The 23028-nt window shown below is 32.7% G+C and overlaps 1 protein-coding gene across 1 annotated transcript in view; it reads left to right on the forward strand.

The window, feature by feature from the left end:
* The window catches only part of LOC145684678 (uncharacterized), a 230864-nt gene extending 209412 nt beyond the window's left edge, over window positions 1-21452 (forward strand). The window contains exons 5-6 of the mRNA XM_081757062.1: window positions 14833-14954; window positions 21228-21452. Coding sequence (XP_081613188.1) covers window positions 14833-14954; window positions 21228-21237 — 132 coding nt within the window. The 3' untranslated portion in view covers window positions 21238-21452. The remainder of the gene's footprint in view (window positions 1-14832; window positions 14955-21227) is intronic.
* The last annotated feature ends 1576 nt before the right edge of the window (window positions 21453-23028 follow it).

Raw genomic sequence — 23028 nt, forward strand, 5'->3', positions numbered from 1 at the left:
GCTTCTGTATGTTGGTCTACTAACCTTGATTTGGGACTTTCAAATTTCATCTTTTTTCCACTGTTAAGTATTGATAATTCAAAAAGGAAATAATTAGACCATGATAATTTAAGTGAAATTCATTGTAATATTTCCTACGACAAACACTTTACCTTTTTATATCGTAAAGGTTAGATCCATCGTTATTGTAACAGAGCGCTACTTCAGTGATTAACTATAGGTATTCAAACTTCGATTACTTAGAATTTGACAAACTAGCTTTATTTCAATAATAAACTCTTTAATGGGGAAAATAGAGATTGTAGATCATCTTTCAGACGTGATGACAGTGGGTTTGGTTGAGGGTTTGATGGGTTAGAGTGGGTCACTGTTCGTGGAGGGACATGGGTTAAGTTTTTATTGACCCACGCTATCTCTGCTCAAATCTGTAAAACCAAACCGAAAGGCAATATTAATACACGAAACGCTCAACATGATAGCTAGCCATGACATAACTATTACATGTACGGAATAATTCTAGTTCATCCTCAAATCGTCATTTGTCATATTTTACTGAAATACGTCATGATGGTCATGACAACCTGATACTTCATATGTGGTTAATACGCAAAGTTCATCGATCTCATCACTTATTCGCTAACTCTCTTATGATCAAAACCTTTAGGGTGCTTCCCATAGATATACAAAGATGAAATGTAGTATCTAGGCTTGGTGTAGCGTGCAAGTAAGCAAAGAAAGACCAACAGGATAATATTTCCCTTCCAAAACCCCTACAAGGGATTTTTTGATGATTTAAGAAAAAGAATTGAAATCCAATTAGAAAATTCACAAAATATGAAATATGTTGCCAATTCTCGAGTTTGCAATAATAATAATAATAATAAAGCCGTAACAAATGTACAAAATCAATTACGTAAACATACCTTAATTTTTTTAAAAAAAAATGATTGCCACGACGGGATTCTAAACTATCTCTCTGGCGTAAGAGATTCATAATTTGAAAATCTACCAGAATTTTCTCTTGCAAAGATAAAACAATAAACTACTAGTTATGGAAGATAAAAATAGAACATTCTTTTTTCTACGCGTGTTGACTCAATTGAAAACAATGCGAAAATTAATTTCCGCCAGCTTGCATTTTCGCGGATTTCAAGAATTTCAGATATTGTTTGATCTTATTGGCCCATGCAGATATGTAATCAACAGTCATGACCTACATATAGCGGACAGTAAATCGGCCCTCGTAGCCGAAAGGGTAGTGTATGATCATAGTAATGAAAATCGTTTCTGGTGTGGGTTCAATCCCTACCCAAGGATTTTTCTTACTACTTCAAATTTTCATAACACTTTTTTCATTAAATTAGGAATAAAAAAAAAATACTCAAAATGTGATTTACGAATTATTTTTTTTAAAATTTTCATGACACTTATTTATTAAAATAAACATAGTTTTACTATATGGATAAGTAATAAAAGTATTGGTAGTAGTAGTAGTAGTAGTAGTAGGTATAATAATAATAATAATAATAATAATAATAATAATAATAATAATAATAATAATAATAATAATAATAATAATAATAATAAGAAGAAGAAGAAGAAGAAGAAGAAGAAGAAGAACGGCGTAGTACCCCGCACGTGTGGTTAGGTTATGATCTCTTGTCCAAATTTTTCTCTAAATTTTACCTGACCAACTTCAAAGAGCTAGCTAGGCTTGCGCGCGAATACTGAAACTCTTGGGATTGACGTAAATGCTGCTGGCTTTCCTTCTTTGGAAATTTGAAGTTACGTTGAGTGAGAATAGAAGTAATGTAAATCGGGAGCAGCTAAAACAGATGAGGTAGCCTTAACTTTAGGAACGTTTCGTACTATTATCCTCAGTCACTAAAGTGTATATAACTTTTTAGTTAAACAAGGAAATCTCAAGTGTCATTGTGACACTCATAAGGAACGTTTTTATACGAGCATTTGTATTTTGTATAGTCTTACATGCAACGGTTTTAACTAGCTAATAGTGTAGATAAAAGGTGAAGAGAGGCGGTAGGTAAGTTGTTAGCCTATTTTACTTCTTTCGGTAGACCCACGTCCGAATCCCGAGGAGGTTGAAATTTTTTCAAATGCTTCAATTTCAATACATTATCAGTGTGACAAGCAAGATCTCTAATCGAAAAAGAAAAAGATGTTAGAATGAGGAGAATTGGAGTATGTCTCTCAATGGAGCCAATCATTTACAAACTTATTTCCAGCAGTTGTTCTAAATTTGTTATGTTCAGCTCTTTTCAAGCATTTAATGATTAATGAGTGGTCAGTATTTTATTTCTCTAAACATACAGTACATAAATACATTAAATACATAGCATGTACATGTATATATACAGTACATTTCATACATAGCAATATTGAGGTTAATATATGGTGTTCTTTGGAAAACACGATTCGAACTATAGACATTTATCTTAGAATGGAGAACTGTTTCGTTATTCACCTACTTGACAATTTTAACCTGCATAAAGACTTGGATCAGTTCTACCAACAGCTGTCAGTGCCAATAAAGGTAACATCCAAGTTCGGTTGCATCTGTCTAGGTGTTCTCACAACTGCAAATGACCTGGATCCCAAGTAATGGGATTATAACAGTCAGGGTCCAGGTACTTATTTGAGCGGCTGTACGCTGTCAATATAAGCAAAATATTGTACAGGGGAAAGAGATACAGGCTCCATTAGTAATTAAAGGAGACACAGTTAGATTTACAATACAACTGCGAAAAAAAAATCTAAAAATAATAGCAGATATAGCAAGTACAATATAAATTTTAAATAAATCATTGTTATCGCAAAAAACGAAATTGCCTCACGAAATTACGAAAGCAGTTGCTGTCTTATGCGAACATATAGAGCTGAAACAGACAGCCATAATGAATTTTTTTTTAATTAATGGAAGATCCTTTCATCACTGGTTCGCAATAGTGGGACATTTGTGTCCAAGAGTTCTTTTAGGAAATGACTTCTTTATTTTTCATAACGCCTGTGTCGATTATCTTAATAAGATGCTATATTTATTTAGGTATAGAAAGCCAACCCTTAATACATAATAACAAAAGAACACAATTCACCAGGTTCTAGAGCCAATATTTTATTTATTGGTAGAGGCATATGATCCAACCTTTGCCATTTATAAGAGGACGTATCTTCTTCCAAGAACAAAAATAATTCTTCCACTTAAATGTATTAATTCGAAATCAGATCAAGAAGTGAAGGCCAGACGTATCAAAAATTTAGAAACTAGAAATTTTAGTGCCGCTATCTATTTTGAAAAAAAAATGATCCTGCATTTGAAGATATTAACCCTTTAGTCACAAAAGTCGTTCTATATAAGAAGTTTGTAATCTAAAAAAGCGGAAGATGTTCAATTTGAAGAGTCAAATCAGTGTTGCCCATCAATAGATGAAAATTGTGTGAATGAGAAATGTCTACGGGAACACCAACAGTTACTTCAAATTTCCAAATTAAATATTGGGCAATATGCCAGTCCTGAATATAGGGAAAAAGTAATAGATATTTGCTACCGCTTTCCTGATGTGTTTACGTGGAATACTAACATTATCAGAAAAGCAGGACATTTTCAATGTAAAATTGATCTTAAAACAGAAATTCCGTTTTGACGTAAATAATTTTCAACTCCAGTGAAACTGAAAGATACACACTTCATAAATACATTATTAGAACAACAGGTGATCCTATTCACCTTAAAATTCTCATTTTTTGTTTCTTATGAAACCGTCGATGAAAACACGCAAGATTATTGATCTGAGAGAATTGAAGTCAAGAGTTTTGTATCAGAATGTCAGTTTACCCTTATCGCTAAAATACTATCAACTGTGTACGGACACTTGTATTACCGATACTTGGATATTTCTAATACATTTTTCACATTAGAATTAGAGAATCAATCAAAGAAATTTACATCATTTAGCTTTCCAAATCTTGCAAATTTGAATATCTTCGTATGCCACAAGGTTATAAATTTTCCTTTTTATTTTAATACTTTCCTATCAGTTGTACTAACAAATTTACAATCCGGGAATACATCACTATATGTTGATGATCTACTTCTAAGGAGAAATTCTGAAGAGAAATTTGAGGAAATTCTAGAACAACTGTTGTATAGACTGAGAATCTATGGGTTATGAGAGTCGTTATAGAAATTTGTTCTTGAAGATTTTGACAGAATTTTGAAAACTATTGAAAATTATCATCCATCTAAAGCCACGAAACAACTATGATCCTACATAGCACTTTGTAATTATATTCGAACCTTTGCGCAGAAATATGCAGAAACCACATAACCGCTTCAAAAGATCGTTCGTATACGGGAAAGTGTGGAATGAATCGCTCAACTTGAAAAATTTTTGAACTTTTGAAACAGAAGTTCTTAGCATCTCCCGACCTGGCATAGTATGAACAAAACAAACACTCGTGCTTGTACATTGGCGATTAAAGGACCACAATTTCTTCAATCTTCCTGAAAACAGATGACAAAAATCAGGTGAATGGTATGTTATACCATATTACGCTGGTATATTAACAGAGTCAGAGAAAAATGAGGGTTTTAGAAATTGAACTTATAGCAATAATAGGTAAATTTCGAGTATTGCATTATTTTCCGCTTGGAAGACATTTCGTCGGCGGCAATTCAAAACCTGCTATGTGCATTTTGCAGGAGAAGCGAAAAACAGTATCCTGGTTAGCTTTTTGGCTTTATAAAAGTGATGTTATAAGTAATATTTGATGCTGCACGTAACTTGATACCTTTTCAAGTAACTTGAGAAGGTACCAGTTACGTGCAGCATCAAATATTACTTATAACATCACTTTTATAAAGCGAAAAATCTAACCAGGATACTGTTTTTCGCTTCTCCTGCAAAATGCACATAGCAGGTTTTGAATTGCCGCCGACGATTTTTATTTGGCTAGTAAGAATTTGGGCACCACAACTTTGAAATGATATTTTTATATATCAGTTATCAAGTTACGCCAATGTATGTAAAAAGTGAGTTCAGCTTACAGTGTCGGAGCCAAAGGAGGGCAAAGGGGGCCAGGACCCTTGCTCAAATTCTTGGTACCCCTAGTGGCCCCCCACACAGAGTAATGCTGCTATAGGGCGACAAACGGTAAGTTGGCAGTGACTGCAAGTGAAACTATTTCGAAAACGTCTTTCGACTATAAAGTTACGAACTGCAGAATAACGTTGCAATAGTCTGCGTTCCGACTAAAATAGGTGCACTCGTTTTAGTATGTAGTACGCCAAGATCTAATTCACGGGCATATGTGGGGTGCTTGCATTGACCTCACCACAAGGACATTCATTTCAACCTCCGTCCCTTATATAGTTTCCTCTTTTGTTTTTGAAAAAGAACCAGAAAAATTGGAAAATCAGTCAGCATTCTCATTCGCTTCAATGTTGAAAGTCATACTAAAATATGGTATGCTTACTTACAAACAAGATTAACTGCAGCAAAACATTACACTTGTGTTGGACGTAAGAAGTCTTCGTATACTAAGTAATTAATTTCCATTGAGTATGGCGACATAGAAACGATGCATACCATCCATTAAATAATTTGGTATTATTATTATTATTATTATTATTATTATTATTATTATTATTATTATTATTATTATTATTATTATTATTATTATTATTAAAGATTATCTGCAAAACAACTATTTATTGACTAATAAAAATGATTAATCAATTATTTTTAGTCAGATATGGTAGATAACTTCAGATTATATTATTTACCGACCGACAGTATCCCCCGCTGTCGTATCTGTGCATAAGAGGTAGGTTCTAATTTTTTCTTTGTAGAAATTAAGTAAAAGAACCTTTTTTTACCTCGAAATGCTTAATTACAAATTTATTTACACAAAGAGAATTCTAACATATACAAGATGATATTCGTGATAATATTTGCATATCTGAGTTACTTGTCACAAAAACTAATTGTTCTAGGAAACTGAAACTAGAAAACTCAGACTGTCTTTCTTAGCTATCTTTCACAAGTGGTAGAAATTGAAACTCACATGAGTATATTGTAACATTTCACCAGGAGTTCAAGGTTAATCTCTTTGCGCATGGCTAAAAAAAGAACGTCTCTGTTGCCTCTGTTTTCACTCTCCCCTGCCAGCCTGAATCCACATTATATTACCAAATTTTATCAGTCTTTAATTTCAAATTAAGTGTTTTTTTTTATTTTTTTGCAATTATAAAGTCTATTATTAGTTTCTATCACCGTTCTCTCTTCGGGCAAGTTATTATAACAAAGTAAAACCATATTAATGGTTTCTCTTGATTACATTTCAACACTTTTTCTTATAATTAACTTAAGCACTATCACTTTTTTTTACAAATCATCATATCCATTTATTCGTCTTTTTTCATAAAATTTGTTTCCCACACATTATATTATCATGTTGCATCAAAACAAATCTGGAACTTGTGATATTTATTTACCACCATCATTTCATCCGCAAAACTAGTATGATCTGTACACGTGGGAATGTTTTCGGGCTGCTAAAATTTAGATGCCTGGTGCCATATTATAAATTTGAGTTTCGCCTTATCTCAAGGTTTGTCAAGACATGTCAGAAGGTTTGATTCTTGTAGATACACTAGTTGAAACGCTGTCGAAAATGAGGTCAGGTGTATATTACTTTCAACGAACAATATTCCAAGATATTTATTATGAACGTTTGGAAATGTGGTCTCGAATTCCAGAGGAAGAAACAAATAGAATATAGGGGTTCCTGGTGGAAACGAACTAGACATCCGCCATTGAAATATCACAAGTTCACTCTGGAAAAATCTGTTCCTTCATTGGATGCAGAAAACGAATTTTCTAAAGATAATATATCACCCAAGAGACATTTTTCTGCCTACTATTGACAGGGAATCACTGAAATGGAAATCCACTTTGTATCTTGTAGCAAAATCAGCAGCTCAATCACCACTCTACATCCAAAAGTGATTTTTTTTAAATTTCAACATTGTCGAGCCTATGGCCCACCATTATGGAGTGATCTTCAAACATTAAAGGAAGAACTCAAAATACTCTCAAACACAATTAAGTTGTACGCAGACGAGAAGAAAACCAAAGCTGATTTCGTTGATTTTCTTTGTGTCTACAGAAACGCATTCCTAGAAAGCTACACGCTAGGTATCATCTCTGGGACTATAACAGTTTTTAGTGCTACATGTGAAAGGTCGTTCTCTTCTTTGAAAAGATTAAAGACTTGTATATGCAATTCAATGGCTCATTATAGGTTGAAAAACTTGTGTTACTTTATATTGAGAAAAAAATGCAAAATAGATCTTTAACAAGGTGGGTAAGTTTGCTGCTGCCCACACGAAGAGAAAGATCCTCTTTAAGTGTAGGCATGAACCTATAAGTTATTTTCTTTACCTGTAAAAGTGTGTTTGCTTTCACTTAAGTCAACCAGCTACACATATTTTAAACACCGTGATTAAATAACTATTACATACATTAGAAATCAATTGCATTAATGAATCCTAGTTGTTTGTGGTACTAAAGTCTTACATTTACACTGTTTGCAAAAGATTAAAATCATGAACAACAAAGATGAAAACATTCACTTTGAATACACACACACACACACACACACACACATATATATATATATATATATATATATATATATATATATATATGACTAACATTCAACATTTTTCATTCATTGGAGGTGGCCCCTTCAAAATCTTCTTGGGCCCTTCATTGGCCAACTGAAAAAAACTCTAGCTACGATAACGTAGCTGACAGACTTAGCCGTTCACGCTACATCCCGTACAGCCGGGAGATCTTTCAGTAGAAAAATCGATCACTACAAATGTTTAGTGATTTTCACAGAGCCACAGGATATAGGCCACTATCAAGAAGAGTACACATTCTTTAGAGATATTTACAAACATATAGAAACTTAAGAAGTATCATCAAGCATCAATGTAGAACGAATGTCAAAATGCTATGAATTAGTAGATGGTAAACTTTACCGAATACATAAGTTCGCAAATATAGCCAAATGTTTACTATGTATTGCCTCTAAGTTGCAAAATTTATATGAAAGTTTTGATTTGATTCGTAAGTGACCATTGACTTCTGCTCATCAGGGGAAAATAATATATAACTATGCTTTCAAAAGAATTAATCTCCACACAAGAAAACGTTAACTTTAAACGAAGTTAAAAGCTGCCAATCCTCTTTATTAAATAAGTGAGTCACTAAACATGCAAAATTGTTACCAAAGACATATACTCAATCACAGCCTTTATCTGTTATCCAAGTTGACCATGCAGGCCCTTTCCCAATGTCTGAAAAGCATAACAAATACATTCGCATCACATGTGATATTTGTACAAGATATATTGTAACACATGGGTTTATGGACTTGACAGAAGAATCAATAAATGATTCGTTAAATTGAAAAGTATTTCTGAAATATGGTCTGCCAGAAAAGATTATTTTGGACAGAATTCCTGGAAACTGTATTAAAAGGTTTTGAACAACATTGAATTCCATAGCTGTCAATCAGCAAGAATCTTTAGGTCTGATGGAAAAAGCAGCAGATATCATTCAGCAAGTGTTACGATACTAAGCATCGTCCATAGAACACACATGGGACATATTTTTATCACCACTCACTTTTTCCTTAAATAATGTTACGAACGTAGTATCAAAATTTAGCAAACTCTTTTTGGTACCTGGTTACCAGCGAAGGACAGGAAGGAAGGAAGGAAGGTGGTAAATGAATAGCAGATTCCAGTACAAAGCATCAAAAGTGCATACCGCATTGAGGTTTTCAAAACAATAACAGGCTCAGCAAAATATGATCAAGAATTACCCAAAACAACTGGAAAAATTTCTTCAAGGAAACAAACAAACAACATTTCAGATTTTCGAAGTTCTCTTAGTGAAGTACCATCAGAAAAAGAAACTGATCCCTGAAGTATTCAGTCGCAGTATTCAGTAACAAGAAACTACATTTGTAGGTTTCACTAACAATGCTAACAAAATCATGATATACTATCAAAATAAGAAGCATAACGTCAAACGTGATGAAGCGGACTTCCAAATCTTTACACAAGTTTTCATCAGGAGGAGAAGAAGGCATTATGATATCAGCATTCATTAGCCTGGAAAGAAGTCAATTTGCCCAACACATGAAACGAAGATAATTCTCCAAAATTTGCATCTGTGGAAACAATTAAACATATACAGCTAAGAAGCGTGATGAATGTTGTGATCAGCACCAAAGGAAAATCGAAGACGCTAGATGACGCCCATAGACACCGATGAACGCAGACGACGCCCAAAGACGAAGTAAGTTTCTATCAACTTAAGATGTTCCCACGCTGAAACTTTCAGAAAGTCAACCAGATCTTTAATCAACGAAAGATGACCACCAATAGAAGCGAAATCAAAAACCACTCGACGATAAGAGATGGCACATGAAAAAAGAAAAGGGTCATATGTTAAGTCTAGAATAAGAGTATTTGGTCACTCTGGTCAGAACCTTTTTTAATTGATTTCTTTTGTTCACTCAGGAAGTGCAAATTGACTACGCGTTAACTCTTTCTTCTTCGGACACTGTGAGTGTAAGTGCCTTACGGCTTTATTTTTCGAACATAGAGGCATCAATACCGTTAGTTTGTTTTGGGATTATTCTATCTCTTTAATAAGCTAGGTAGTCCGTAAAATTTCTTAATTCGCGATGTAGGCAACTTTTTACTTATAAGCATTGAACAAACTTAGAGAGATTGCATTATTAAAAAGGCGTTGACAATTTATTTATCTATACACTCCAGTATATATTTTTCTGCATTAACAATTGTTCATGTTGTTTGTAGAAATGCCCAAACATCGGTTTATTCAAATTATTCAGACGATCAAAACAGAATTTATTTCTTATTTTACGATGCATTTGATTCAGTGAAAGCAAATCAAACAATCTTAGATAGTAGATATACCGTAGTAGTCATATCATCACATAGAGTTAATAAATCTTTCATTTAGCAATGAGCTGTAGAAAACCATAATTGGATAAATTACAGAACACTCCTCCTGAACTATCAAGTTTAACAATGAATACTACTATGCCAATACGGACTCGCTTTGATACTGATATTGCTTTAAGCATTGCAATTATTTAATTCTTATTGTAGATCCAGTTATTAAAATATACAAGCTGAATGAGATAATAAGTGCACTAGATGACTTTTCACAAGTCTGAAAAGGATTAAAGAAGTAAGCTATGAAATCAAATATTAAGCTATTGAAACGTGAATAGGCTATGAATATAAATTTTGCAAAGGAAATTTTTACGTAGGGTTTACTTCGCAGTAGATTAACTAGGCAGATCGTATGCAAGGCATCTTTCAAAGAAACTAGTTAATTAAGAAATAGAATATTATATTATTATTAAAACTATCCTAAGCATATTTGAAGAAGAGTATCCAAGTAAAAATATAATTTTCAGAATCTTTTTTTCTTTTGCCTTCTTAGGTACTGTAACAAAATTCATCAAAGGACGAATTCTGAATCGGCCATTGAGCTTAGAATAATACAATACCCAAATGCCCACTACACAATCTTATTTAATACTCTCGGGTATAATTTTTACTAATACAAATAAAGGTGAAATGCGGATGTTGGAGGAACTCTGATCCAATACCTTACCTCACACACGTTGTTTTAAATTTCATATTAAAATACTAATTTCCATATACGTAATGCGATTCAAATGACCTCCTACCACTAATCTTTCTCAATCTAAAGAAGTGACATGGGTTATATACTAGACAGAAATAAAATTTTAAGAATTTAAAGGAACCTTCGTTATAATAAAGAATCGTATCAATTGAATACAACTTATATACGTATACAATTTCTCAGTAATATAGATATATTATTATTAGGGTATAAGTATGTTCTTGCAAAACAACTATTTCAGTCATACTTCTGAATGTAATCTCAATAATTATAATGTGATCTAACCACATACAATGATATAATTCTTACGCAATATAAACTCATTATTTGAAACAACTATTATATAGAAACTTCACTTATTGAAAAAAATTAAATACAATATTAGAAAGTAAGTCTTTAACTTACCTAAAATTTGGTACAAGCTAAGTTACGAACAGCAATTCTTCGTTACATAGGACTCCACATTTATGCCTAGGTACTTCTTTAAATAGCATAGTAGTATGCCGAAGTGGGAGAGTAATTCCATATTTAACTCATAGATTGCCGAAATAGCAATATTAAAAAAACACTCTCAGATAATCGGTATAATTACTGGTTTCACTTGATCACTTACACGAACAGTCCAATAGTGGAAAATTCAATCCAATCAATAGATCGTCAAAATGGAAATATGGATGAACTAACCAAATAATTTAAGAAGGTACTTCCACGGACAATCCATTATAGTGTAATTTAACAACATTTAGACTTCGGATTGCACTGTAGCTATATACCGATAATAATTGCCACAATACGATTTTACTTCCATAACTTAATAAACTTGCGGTTCGCTTCAATCTAACTATAATCTTATCCGACCTCATAGGTGAAGTGTTAGCCGTTCCCAATTTCACACTTGCATGCCCGTTCATACTCCAGCGCGCTTCCTCATTTCAGCAAAGTTCGGCATTCCACCACCTCTTACAAGTGCCGCTCTAAGTAGTATTAAAATTGATAGCGCGCTAGCCTCCTGATAAGTCAAAAATAAACATTATATTTATACGCAGAAGTTAAGTAAATCCCTCTCTGCATAAATGCTCTTTCTGGTCTTTCTTTTATATTATTATTTAACGAGAAATCGTTACAGTACACTCCACAATGCAATCATATTATACTTTCGTTATCCCTTTAATTACTATTTTAGTAATGATTTTAATAATTTGGTAATTTATAATATACAAACTATATAAATTAAACTAATCTCCAATAATATTTCAAGTTAAAATATTTAATCTGTCAAATATATTTCTTCAGAAACAGATTCACATATAACCCCAAATTGGTCTTCGATACATCTCTATGATAATACATTAAATGAATATGCAATAATTAAGCCTTCTGCACCTAGTATAGTTCTTAATGTTAACTGTGTGTCAATGATTTCTTACAACTTCATGTCTTTAAAAATTTAAAATATACTCGTTTCACTACTTCTAAGTAATGGTGTAGACTTACCAATCGTGCTTGCCCTAATACTTCTATATGAATGTAATTACTACACGCATAAACAAAAAAACGAAATGATCACGTATACACAACAAGACATCAACATCAACAAAAGAGCAACAGCAGCAGTAGGAGTATTCTAAGATGCCTTATGTGAAATGTTAAATATCAATAGTGGAACATGTGGAGTAAGCCAAAGGACAGAATTTTGAGGAATCTATGTTTGCAGTGCATTAAATATTATTACCAGTTATCCAAGTGAGAACTTCATTGATAATGATAACTAAATACATAGTACAGGTTACATATCTCCAAGAAACATATATTCCAGTATAGAAAAGAACAGACTACAAAAGACACAAACACGATCGTAACTATTGAAATAAATTGAAATGCTGTGATTTGCTTCATTCATAGTGCGGAATGTTTTGTGGCAATGTGTCTTTTCTTCCTTTCTTACAGACAGGATGCAGTGACATTAACCTATATTTATTATAACGTGACGTTGTCAGCAGAGTAGTAATAATGTGATAAAATAGCATAAGTATATTCATTTTATTGTGACGCAAAATACTGGTGGCGGAACTTATATACATATATATAAGTCGAAAGAAAACTTTACATATACAGAGTATTCCTCATAAAAGGACTCTAAAGTCCATTTTTTTTATTTTTACTTATTTACCTAGATAACACAAACGAAAACGTATATGCGTACCAATTTTCAAGTTTTTATTCTAATTCCAAATACCTAAAACATGAGATTATAGGACAAAAGAGGACTCATTTAAATAACATTGGGACATTCTAGATCTCCGCTTTAGACCCCCTAAAAGTTAAAATGTTCACTTTAGGCAAATAATCGTTTAATCCCGTAAATCTTCAATCACGCCAATTTTGAACTTTCCACATCAAATGGAAGTACCCCTTTATTTTATGTCAGTTCATGTAGTTTATGGGACAGCATCTCTTTGTGAATGAAACACATGAAAATGATTCCAAAAGTGAGTATTTCTTGGGTAGCGGACATGCGAACATTTGCATCATTTCTCAAGTTTAATTTTTAAATTAAATTGCTTTTTATAACATTTTAAAAAATACCCTTAACTAAAACTAAAACCATGTGCAAGTTTCATCTGTAAATATGCTCCTAGAAAATACTCAACTGATAAAATATGTTGTTTGTCATGTATGTATGTATGTAAACACACACACACACACACACACACACACATATATATATATATATATATATATATATATATATATATATATATATATATGTGTGTGTGTGTGTGTGTGTGATTGTGTATGCACCTCATCTCATTAGCAAATGCTGTTTTCGGTCTGACACAATCATAGTCATACGTCTTGCAAATAAAATCCGAAAATTAACAAACTGCTGAACAAGACTGCACTTATTTAATATAAAAACCCATTTACACGTGACGTTTCCATCTTCTAGCCAAGATCCTCATCAGACGTACACTGTGTAACGTCTGATGAGGATCTTGGCTAGAAGATTGAAACGTCACGTGTAAATGGGTTTTTATATTAAATAAGTGCAGTCTTGTTCAGCATTGTGTTAATTTTCGTTGCTTTCGGTCGTCCATACAAAATGACGACTGAACCGCTCGAATGCGTATGTATATTCGATTCGAATCAGTTCCCCTATTTCGGGTGTGAGTGGCCTGATTTCACATTCAGGTCGAAGCCAGGTACTGTTGCGATTAACCTTTATGGATCAGAAGGTGGTATTATGACGCCGGACTGTAATCTAGTTTCCCGAGTGCAGCTGTCGCGACCATCTTCGCTTTGCAATTGTCATTTTCTTCACAGTGTTGTCTAATACTATATATTTTTCGCGGCATAATATTTGTTTAAGATCATTCTGTCGATTGTAACGTTTGAATTAAAGGATATATATTGAATTTGAACCACAATGATGGAATTTTTACTTTGTGGTTAAAGTGATACGTAAAATATTAAGACTCTTAAAATGTGTAATTAGTATATAATTTTATTAGAAACCCACTGAAAGTTAATGATTGTTCGGTGTGTATGAGCGCTTAAATTAAGATATAACATTACGCGCATAAAGGACTAGCGTAAGTTGGATGGACGTTCAAATACAGAAGATAAAATTTACATATGCAAATTGAATTTTTATCTTGTATATTTCAATATATTGTGATTATATTTGTATTATTTTATTTCTTCCTTAGTTGTCTTAGTCCCTTTGCGAGAAATTTGAGCACCATCACCGTTTCCTGCGTGTGAACTCTTGATAGCACAAACAATTCTGAAACTTTTATATCCTCCGAAGATAATTTTCCTATTTAGAATTATACTCAAAAGATTTTACATTTTACGTTTTATTCTAATTAGATCACGGTTATAATGAAAAGTTAATGCGATTATTCGTCTGCTATTTAGTCCGCTAAGATGGGTTGTAAAGTCAAATATGAAATGTGAATATCGATATCCATTGATTCATAATTGATGACAAATGTTTTTTTGTCATGGAAATTGCATACTAAACTAACGTATGGCTATTATTTAGGTGAAGGATAATTTGAAAGTCCCAATATTTGATACGAAGATGGAATTTTACGTCAAATATCCAATGAGAACTGAGTATGGAATGTGTTTAGCAGTTCATTCTGAGCTTCTTGATCTACAAAGGTAATTTGGCATTATTTTGAAATGTAACTTGAATGTTCTTTGTTTTATTATATGTATGAGTTTTCTGTTCATTTTGGTATTGATACATTGTTTATAATAAGTACTTTTGTCGGAATAACTGATAATCTACTAGTAGCGCACTACTAACTAATCTTTATATCAATAATCTTAAGCACGCTATTATATTTTTAAAATTATAAAGATATACTATACTATATATATATAAGATTATAAAGATTATAAATAATTTTGACTACTTTCTCGGAGGGTTTAACCTTTCCTAATAAACGCAAGAGGAAATAACAGTTTCGATTGAAAATAAACTACAGAAAAGAAAGATTGTTGTAGTTAGGTAAAGAAGCTCTATTTTTATAATCCGGAGTGAGTTCTACATATTTTAGCAATTGTTTGATGGATTTTCGAATGAAAAATATGCGTTAATCTTGTTCATAGCAGTAAATATGTCCCACGTTGATATTCTGCTCGTAGTAAATTCCATTCGTTATTATCTATTAGCTTTAAAGTTACAAGTGAGTTCCATAGTTTATGGTCTCTCTCTCTATATATATAATCGGAAGTGGCGATGTATGAGTACACACAATATCATATTTTATTTTCATAATTCATTCTACAATTACATTAATACAATAATATCGTGTTCAAAAATCACGTAATTTCTAATAAATATAATTTAGTATCAACAAAATTGATTGCAATAATGAATTCGTCGTAAAATATTAAACGTTTCTGGCTTGTGATAAGATCATCGTTCAAGTTTATTTTCCATTTTACGTTTTAAAATTAATCAAATTAACAATTTGTGCTTAAAAGTAATTAGTAGCTCATTGTACAAAATGATTATAAAGAGTCATTATCTACCCCAAGTAACTTAAACTTTTTCAGTAAAAAACGTTTATATTATCTATCACATTTTCTTTGTTTCGAAACTTTCCTCCACCCTGGTTTTGACACAAAATATATAATTTAAATTAGACTTTTAGTTTAAATATCCATTTAAATTAAATTATTAACTTAATTTAATACGACCCTGTCTATACAATAAGTTACATCAAATCTTGTTGAGATTCATTGGTTTTCATTATCATTTTTAAATAATTATTTTCGAAAATAATCTCGAAATAATAGTTACTATTGATTTACTTCAGTCTCAGAGAAGAAGAACGACAGAACTACACTATACCTTACTACGACATGAGTTATGAAAAACGACTTTTTACTGTGATGTACTTGAAACCAAATATAAAGGTAATATTTCCACTTCATTAGTATTTACGTAATTTGTATGTTATTTAACTACATACTATATTTACAGTTTCTGCTATTAAATTTCTGTCTTACGTTTGCTACACTAGTTACACTTTATTGTCAGGAGTTAATTGATTCAAAATTTACTTCACTGCCTCTTTAGATACACTTGGTGGGTCAAATTGACCCGGTACCTGTTTCTTTTGTTTTTCTAAACGAGTCAGTGATGTTTTTATAAAGCCAGTCTTTGTGACATCTCAATTCATCTTTTGCCTACTATACCTGATATTTAGTTTTTTAGTATCACCAAATATGGGGTGGGGGAAAACTGATTTCTCTCTTTGCTCCGTAATTACATTTGGTTGGTCAAATTGACCCGTAATTTAGTTTGCTTTATTTTCAGTAATATATTTCACTTTCGAACACTTGTATTCTCTAAGGCAACATAAGGTCAAAAATGCGGAAATGAAGAGACGAAGAAGAAGAAAAAGAAGTAAAAAAGAAAATATTTTTCTGTGAATTTGATTTATTGAAAATTGTTGTCAGCTTGTGTTTTAGTGCGTCTATTTGTGAGGTGAAATTTAGACTGCGAAAATGAGCGGACTTTCAGATGAGGCTATAAGAGATGAACTTCTGTTAGATGCAAGTTCGGATGACGATAGTGACACTGAAGATACTGGATACAGGCAGAAAGAGTAACTCTTATTCCCGAGAGTAATGGAGAGGATTCCTGTAATGAAAGTGAATCTACAGTGAAAGTGAAACTACTAACGATGTGCCCATTCCCTTTTGTAGTCATGATATAAACGGTGGATATATTTCTAAAGACGGCACTACTTAAAACACGAATCCCCGTACTTCAAGTCAAACCCTTGTACATAATGTTGTAAGACATAATCCTGGACCTGTCAAAAACATTCATCTCACTTAACCTAAAGCTGCGTTTGATATGTTCTTTTCACCAGACTTGTTGGACAAAATTAGACTGTGTACAAATCTAGAAGGCAAACACGTTGCTCGAGAAAAAAAAAACTACGTGAAAGAAGTTGATATGGTAGAACTTACTGCTTTTCTTGGATTACTTCTTCTTGCTGGCCTAGAAAGAAATTGGGATGTACCGGTAAAAGAATTGTTTCTTGACATGTATGCAAATCCACTTTATCGAGCTACCATGTCGGTAAACAGATTCTTGAATATACTGCGAGTAATGAGATTTGATGACAAGCGTACACGGGATACTAGGCTAAAAACTGACCGCCTTGCTGCCATAAGTTTCGTATGGAATATGTTCATAAAAAATTGCTTCGAAACTATGAATTATCTAACCATTGACGAACAGTTGCTGCCATACAGAGGTCGATGTAGTTTTATTCAGTATATGCCCCAAAAGCCAGGAAAATACGGAATCAAAATATTCTAAATGTGTTCTGCTAAATCTGGTTATGCATACATTAGAATGGTGTACACAGGTCTCAAACCCGGGCAGCAAGTACAAACTAACCTATCACAATATGTTGTTCTAAAGCTATCTGAATCTTTGAAGAACTTTCCAGGGAGAAATATTACAACAGACAATTATTTCACAAGTTTATCTCTTGCTAAAGAGTTGTTACGTAATAAGAAAACTTGAGTTGGAACAATTAGGAAACCCAGGAGGCAAGTGCCTACAATTATGCTACCAGCTAAAAATCGACAAATTTATTCGTCTGAATTTGTTTTCATTCCACAAGCGACAATGGTCAGTTTTGTAACGAAGGAAAATAAGGCTGTTATTTTATTATTTTCTATGCATGGAGATGCTTCAATAGACTTTGAAAGTGCCAAAAAAAGCCAGAAATAATAACATTTTATAACAAAACCAAAGGTGGCGTCGATACTATGGACAAATTGGTACGCACATACACCACAAAGAGGCAAACCAGGCGGTGGCCTATCACCTTGTTTTTCAACATGTTAGATGTCGGAGGAAGTAACGCATATATAACGTACATAGCTTGCAATCCTGACTACGAAGGAAATGCTACTGACCGCCGCAGAAAATTCCTGAAAGAGCTTGTGCATGACATTTTGGAACCTCAGATGGAAAGGCGTGTGCTGATTCCTGACTTGAAGAGGAGTGTAGTGGATGCTTTGAGAAGATGTGGTATAACACGAGGACCACAAGAAGACCGTGCCGGAATTTCAAGGAAAAGGAAGCGATGCTCATTTTGTCCTACGTCAGCGGATAAGAAAACGTCTACTGTCTGCTATAAATGTCAAAGATTCATCTGCACAGTTCATACTGTGTCTTTGTGTGAAGAATGTGCGTAGAGTGAGAATGTAGAGTATGTACTTCTGTAGTGAAAGTACGTTATTACTTGTTGCTAATAATTTCTAATAGCATTAAAATTCACCTTTGTACAACATGTTACGATATGAATAATGAAATATTATTCTAAATTGCAATCAATAGTGTATTTTTAGTACAATAGCATGCCTTTGAACAAGTAGACATTTCCTTGTACACATAATCCGTTGTACAACCTTAAAGCACATTAGGACCGTGTGAGAAAATAGCGATGAAGCAAACATAAATTCTGAATAAAAATTCCAACTTCTTTGATTACAATAGTAAACATGTGAACAGGTATACATATGCCCTTGTACAAATAAGTTCTTGTACACATAAGCCCTAGTACAAACTTCAAGCACATTAGAACCATGTGAGAAACTAGGGATATAGCAAACATCATTTCCGAAGCAAAATCTCCAATTTCCTAAAGATTAAACATCAAAAAGAGCACCGGGTCATTTTGACCCACCAAGTGTAATTACGTAGGAAAAATGCCAAGTGAATCTAAGGGTTAAAGTATAGGTAAGGGTTCACACTTCACAGAAATGGTTTATTTGCAGGTTATTTGTTCAACAAGGTTAGAAATGTAAAAAGAGGCCGCTTTAGCCTTTGCGATGTCTAGGGAAAGAGAGGTCAATTGTAAAGATACAAGTAACAAAATAAGAAAATGATACTTGTCAGCATATTGCAAAGCAAATTCTTGATTTCAGCGGACGATTTCCAATTTGCCGTATTACTGAGAACGTTATCTTAAGTATCGATACAATTAATAAGTGAGAAGTTCCAGTTGTCTAAAAATTTCTTATTTTTTTTTCTAGCATGCAATGCGTTCTAAATTAATATTGAATATTCTCTCGGATATAACGATTTTCGTTCTCATTGTACATCATCTAGCATATACTTGCTTCATAGTTGACAACTATGTGTATAAACCCGGAAACTTTAGTAGCCTAATTAAGTACATTTTTCGCTCACCAGATTTGGATAAGTGATTTTGTGTGCACATATTACCTAAAGACAATTTATAAAGAAAGAATTAGTATAAACCCGTAACTATTAAACCATACCGTTCAAGATATAAATAATAACAACACAGGCCTGTTACCAAAAAGCTGTTTGAGTAAGTGTAGCCGATTTTTACGCTTCTCGATGTACCGATGTCGAAAATGAGTGCCGTTTCTTCCTCGGACGTCAAGATTTTACACAATCGAAATGTAACATGGTCAAACAGGTACATAAAATTCGCTAAATTGCAAATGCATCACACGAAAATAAAAATGAACATGGAAGATGAAATGTATTTGTACTCCCTGAAACATGAAAATACATGTATATTGTGCAGGTGTGGATCACTGACAGATCTTAATGTGTCGAGAATAAAAGTACGAGGTTACAAAGAAAAAACAAAACAACAAATCTGTTCATAAAGCTAATTTAGTAAGATATTATCTTAGATTTCTAAAACGGTGTTAAGTAATTCTGGCTATAGTGTTTGTTGTACAAATATACGAGTACCCGAGTACGCGGGTTTTTGTTGCCCCTGATAGTAGAAAACTCATATCGGACAAAGACTTCAATGACTCCAGCTCAAAAAGATGCTTGGGTTGGCTTTACTGTGGTCATTAAACGTTTTTGTCAAACAGAAAGGACCCACAGTACAAGGGAATGGTTTAAAATACGTTGCACGCGTTCCGAAAGCTTGGTTGCTCCATGAGCTTAAAAGTTCATTTTCTTATACACTTACTATGTGTTCGTTTCATTTGAGCACTTGCGAAGTCTCATACATGTACGAGTAAGGAAAAGGATGGCTGAAATTGACTGATGAGGTCACTGAATAAGATGTTTTTCGTTCGAACGATTTTCGTTTCTAGTTTAACAAATATGCAAATTTCCTATAAGTGCCGATGCTAACGAGAAATAAATGAGGTTTAAAACTTCCAGTGTTGCCAACCCACTTTACAAATTTTCTCACATCTGTTTCTAATATTTTCAGGGCGAAAATTTCCCCCTTCAAAATTTCAAGGTATTATTTCGACAAATAAAAGATAATTTTCTAAAAAATCGAAGATGTTTAAACAGTACTAGAGCGGGGTTACAGTAACGTGAGCAGTCCCTCTCTCTTGGAAATAGAAAATCTAAACTTTAAATTTTTCTGAAAAGGACAGAAATGCAGATCACTAATTATTACTATAGTAAGTTTTACAATTCTAAACATATAGTTTTTATTTTTTAAGTTAAATCGAATGAATAGTTTGAGTTACGTGGTAATTATAAAAGAGATAATTTTCGTGCATTATATTGTAGTAGATTTGTTCCCAGACGACAGAAGCAGATTGAATAACTTATCTCTGCGTCTATCATTAACGTGATCAATATCGGTTTCTTGAAGTATGAATTCCCTCTTACACTGTATAAATACAGAAATTCTAACTAGAAACACATTATTGATATTTTAGATAAAACCATCAATATTATTACAAAGGAAAAATGGGGGATAAAGTGAGTCAAAAGCTAGGAAATAGAGAGAGTTTACAACTAGGAACTTTGCAATGATTATTTCCAATTGAAATTTGGCATTCCTTTGGCTTATCTTCTAATAGGAATTGAAACCAAATCTTAAAGTAGAGAATTATTTTTAAAAGTGATATTGTACTTAGAAAAATGTTAATTCGTAGGTGTTTCTGAACTCCCCGGATGAATTTCCTCAAATTTCGAAAAACCTCTACATACATAGTGGAGATATTTTTACACACATTTTGATTACTGAACTTTATGGAACAACAAGTACTCCAGCAGTCAAAGAATTAGCTATGAGCCAACGGAAATGTGTGCTACCTTCGGAATATAGCCTGGATGTTAGTCCTGTTTATAATAGAGCAGCATGTCGACTGCAGTGGAAATTCAAGCCTATCATGAAGAAATGTAACTGTTCTCCGCATCTCTTGTACTCCACTGGTAAGTTTGATGTTGCATGTTGATTTATGATTAGTTATTGTCTTTACAATTTAAAGAAATAGTTGTATTCAAAATTTCCTGAATTCCTTCAATTATTCTAAATCATTGGACCAATACAGAAATAAGGTTGAAAATGAATTACTTTTGTTCAATAGTATAATTAGTATAATTAGTATTTATGAACTTTTAGTCACTATTAAATGGGTTTGCTTATTAACAGAGTTATTTCTGAAAAAGTGGCAGCTACAAATTTGTATTATACAAAGTTATATAGTTTGGTAGAAGTGAGCCTTTCCTTTCAGTGGAAGGATCAAAGAAGTACTCAAAAATTATGTAACAACGAAATTGTTTGGAACAAATTTTGTAAATAAAACTTCTAATTAATGAATCGTTTTACTATTATTATTATTATTATTCCATGTAAACATTCAACTATCGCTTCCTAAGATTACATTTAGAGAGATAAGAGATGCCAACGATGGATAGTTCCACGTCTCTCTTTTAGAAATTATATATGCGTTCGTCTCATATTTTCTAGGAAAAACTATTGTTCAATACTTTTATCATGTGTAACAGTATTTTCGATTGGAGTGCATTAAACGAAAGAGTAACTATAAGCATATGAAATGAAGAGATAAATCACATATAAATAAGAGTTTGTCCAATGATTCATGTTTGCAGCCAAAAGGAAATAGTTTCCTTAATTGCATAATTTTGGGTCATTTGTCGAGAGAATGTGAGGTATATTAGTCAAAAGAGTTAAAATTGTAATTATATCATTTCATAACAATAAATAACAGTGGAACACAAATTGCGTTTCTATGAAATGAATTGTATGTATAATTTTCTGGCGCAGTTAATTAATTTTCTGGATATTTTTTAGTTGGGTATTGCAATGAACAGAAAATTGTCACAGGTATCCTTGACGAGACGCCGAAAATCACTTAAATATCTACGACATTTCTAAATTGTTATTGTGCTCAAAACGGACATTACTCCTACTAATAGAATACTATTTTTTTATTAATTATTATATTCTTACATGGATTCTGTTGTTTTTCAGGAACATTTAAAGAATGTGACAACGAAGGTTTAGTCTGCATTTCAGAAGAGTTCTCTCGTAAGTTGTCCTGAGTACTTGCTTTTCCTTTTTACTTTTTAACTAGCATAGTGTTTACATAAGATAGAGTTAAAGGATTTCATAAAAGTGTAGCAACTACTAAGAAAGTGAGAGGTAGATAATTTGGATATAGGATATACTTCTTTAAAGTGTGAACTCATATTATATAATATTTTGTGGACTATTATTTAAAAAATAATAAAGAGTATAGAGATGAATTAGAATTTTAGTAGAGCGATATTTAAAAAAATGTTGTGTATTACCATGAAAAATATCCTAAGAGAGTCCATAGTAAAATTAATTAATTTTTAGTGTTTAGTGCAGAAATATTATACAGGTACATTTTTATTGCATTGCACCTTAACTGAGATTGTCATCTCTGACATCAATGGCATGACCGG

Source organism: Thermobia domestica, chromosome 5 (assembly GCF_964235325.1).
Source record: "Thermobia domestica chromosome 5, izTheDome1.hap1.1, whole genome shotgun sequence".
Lineage (NCBI taxonomy): Eukaryota > Metazoa > Arthropoda > Insecta > Zygentoma > Lepismatidae > Thermobia > Thermobia domestica.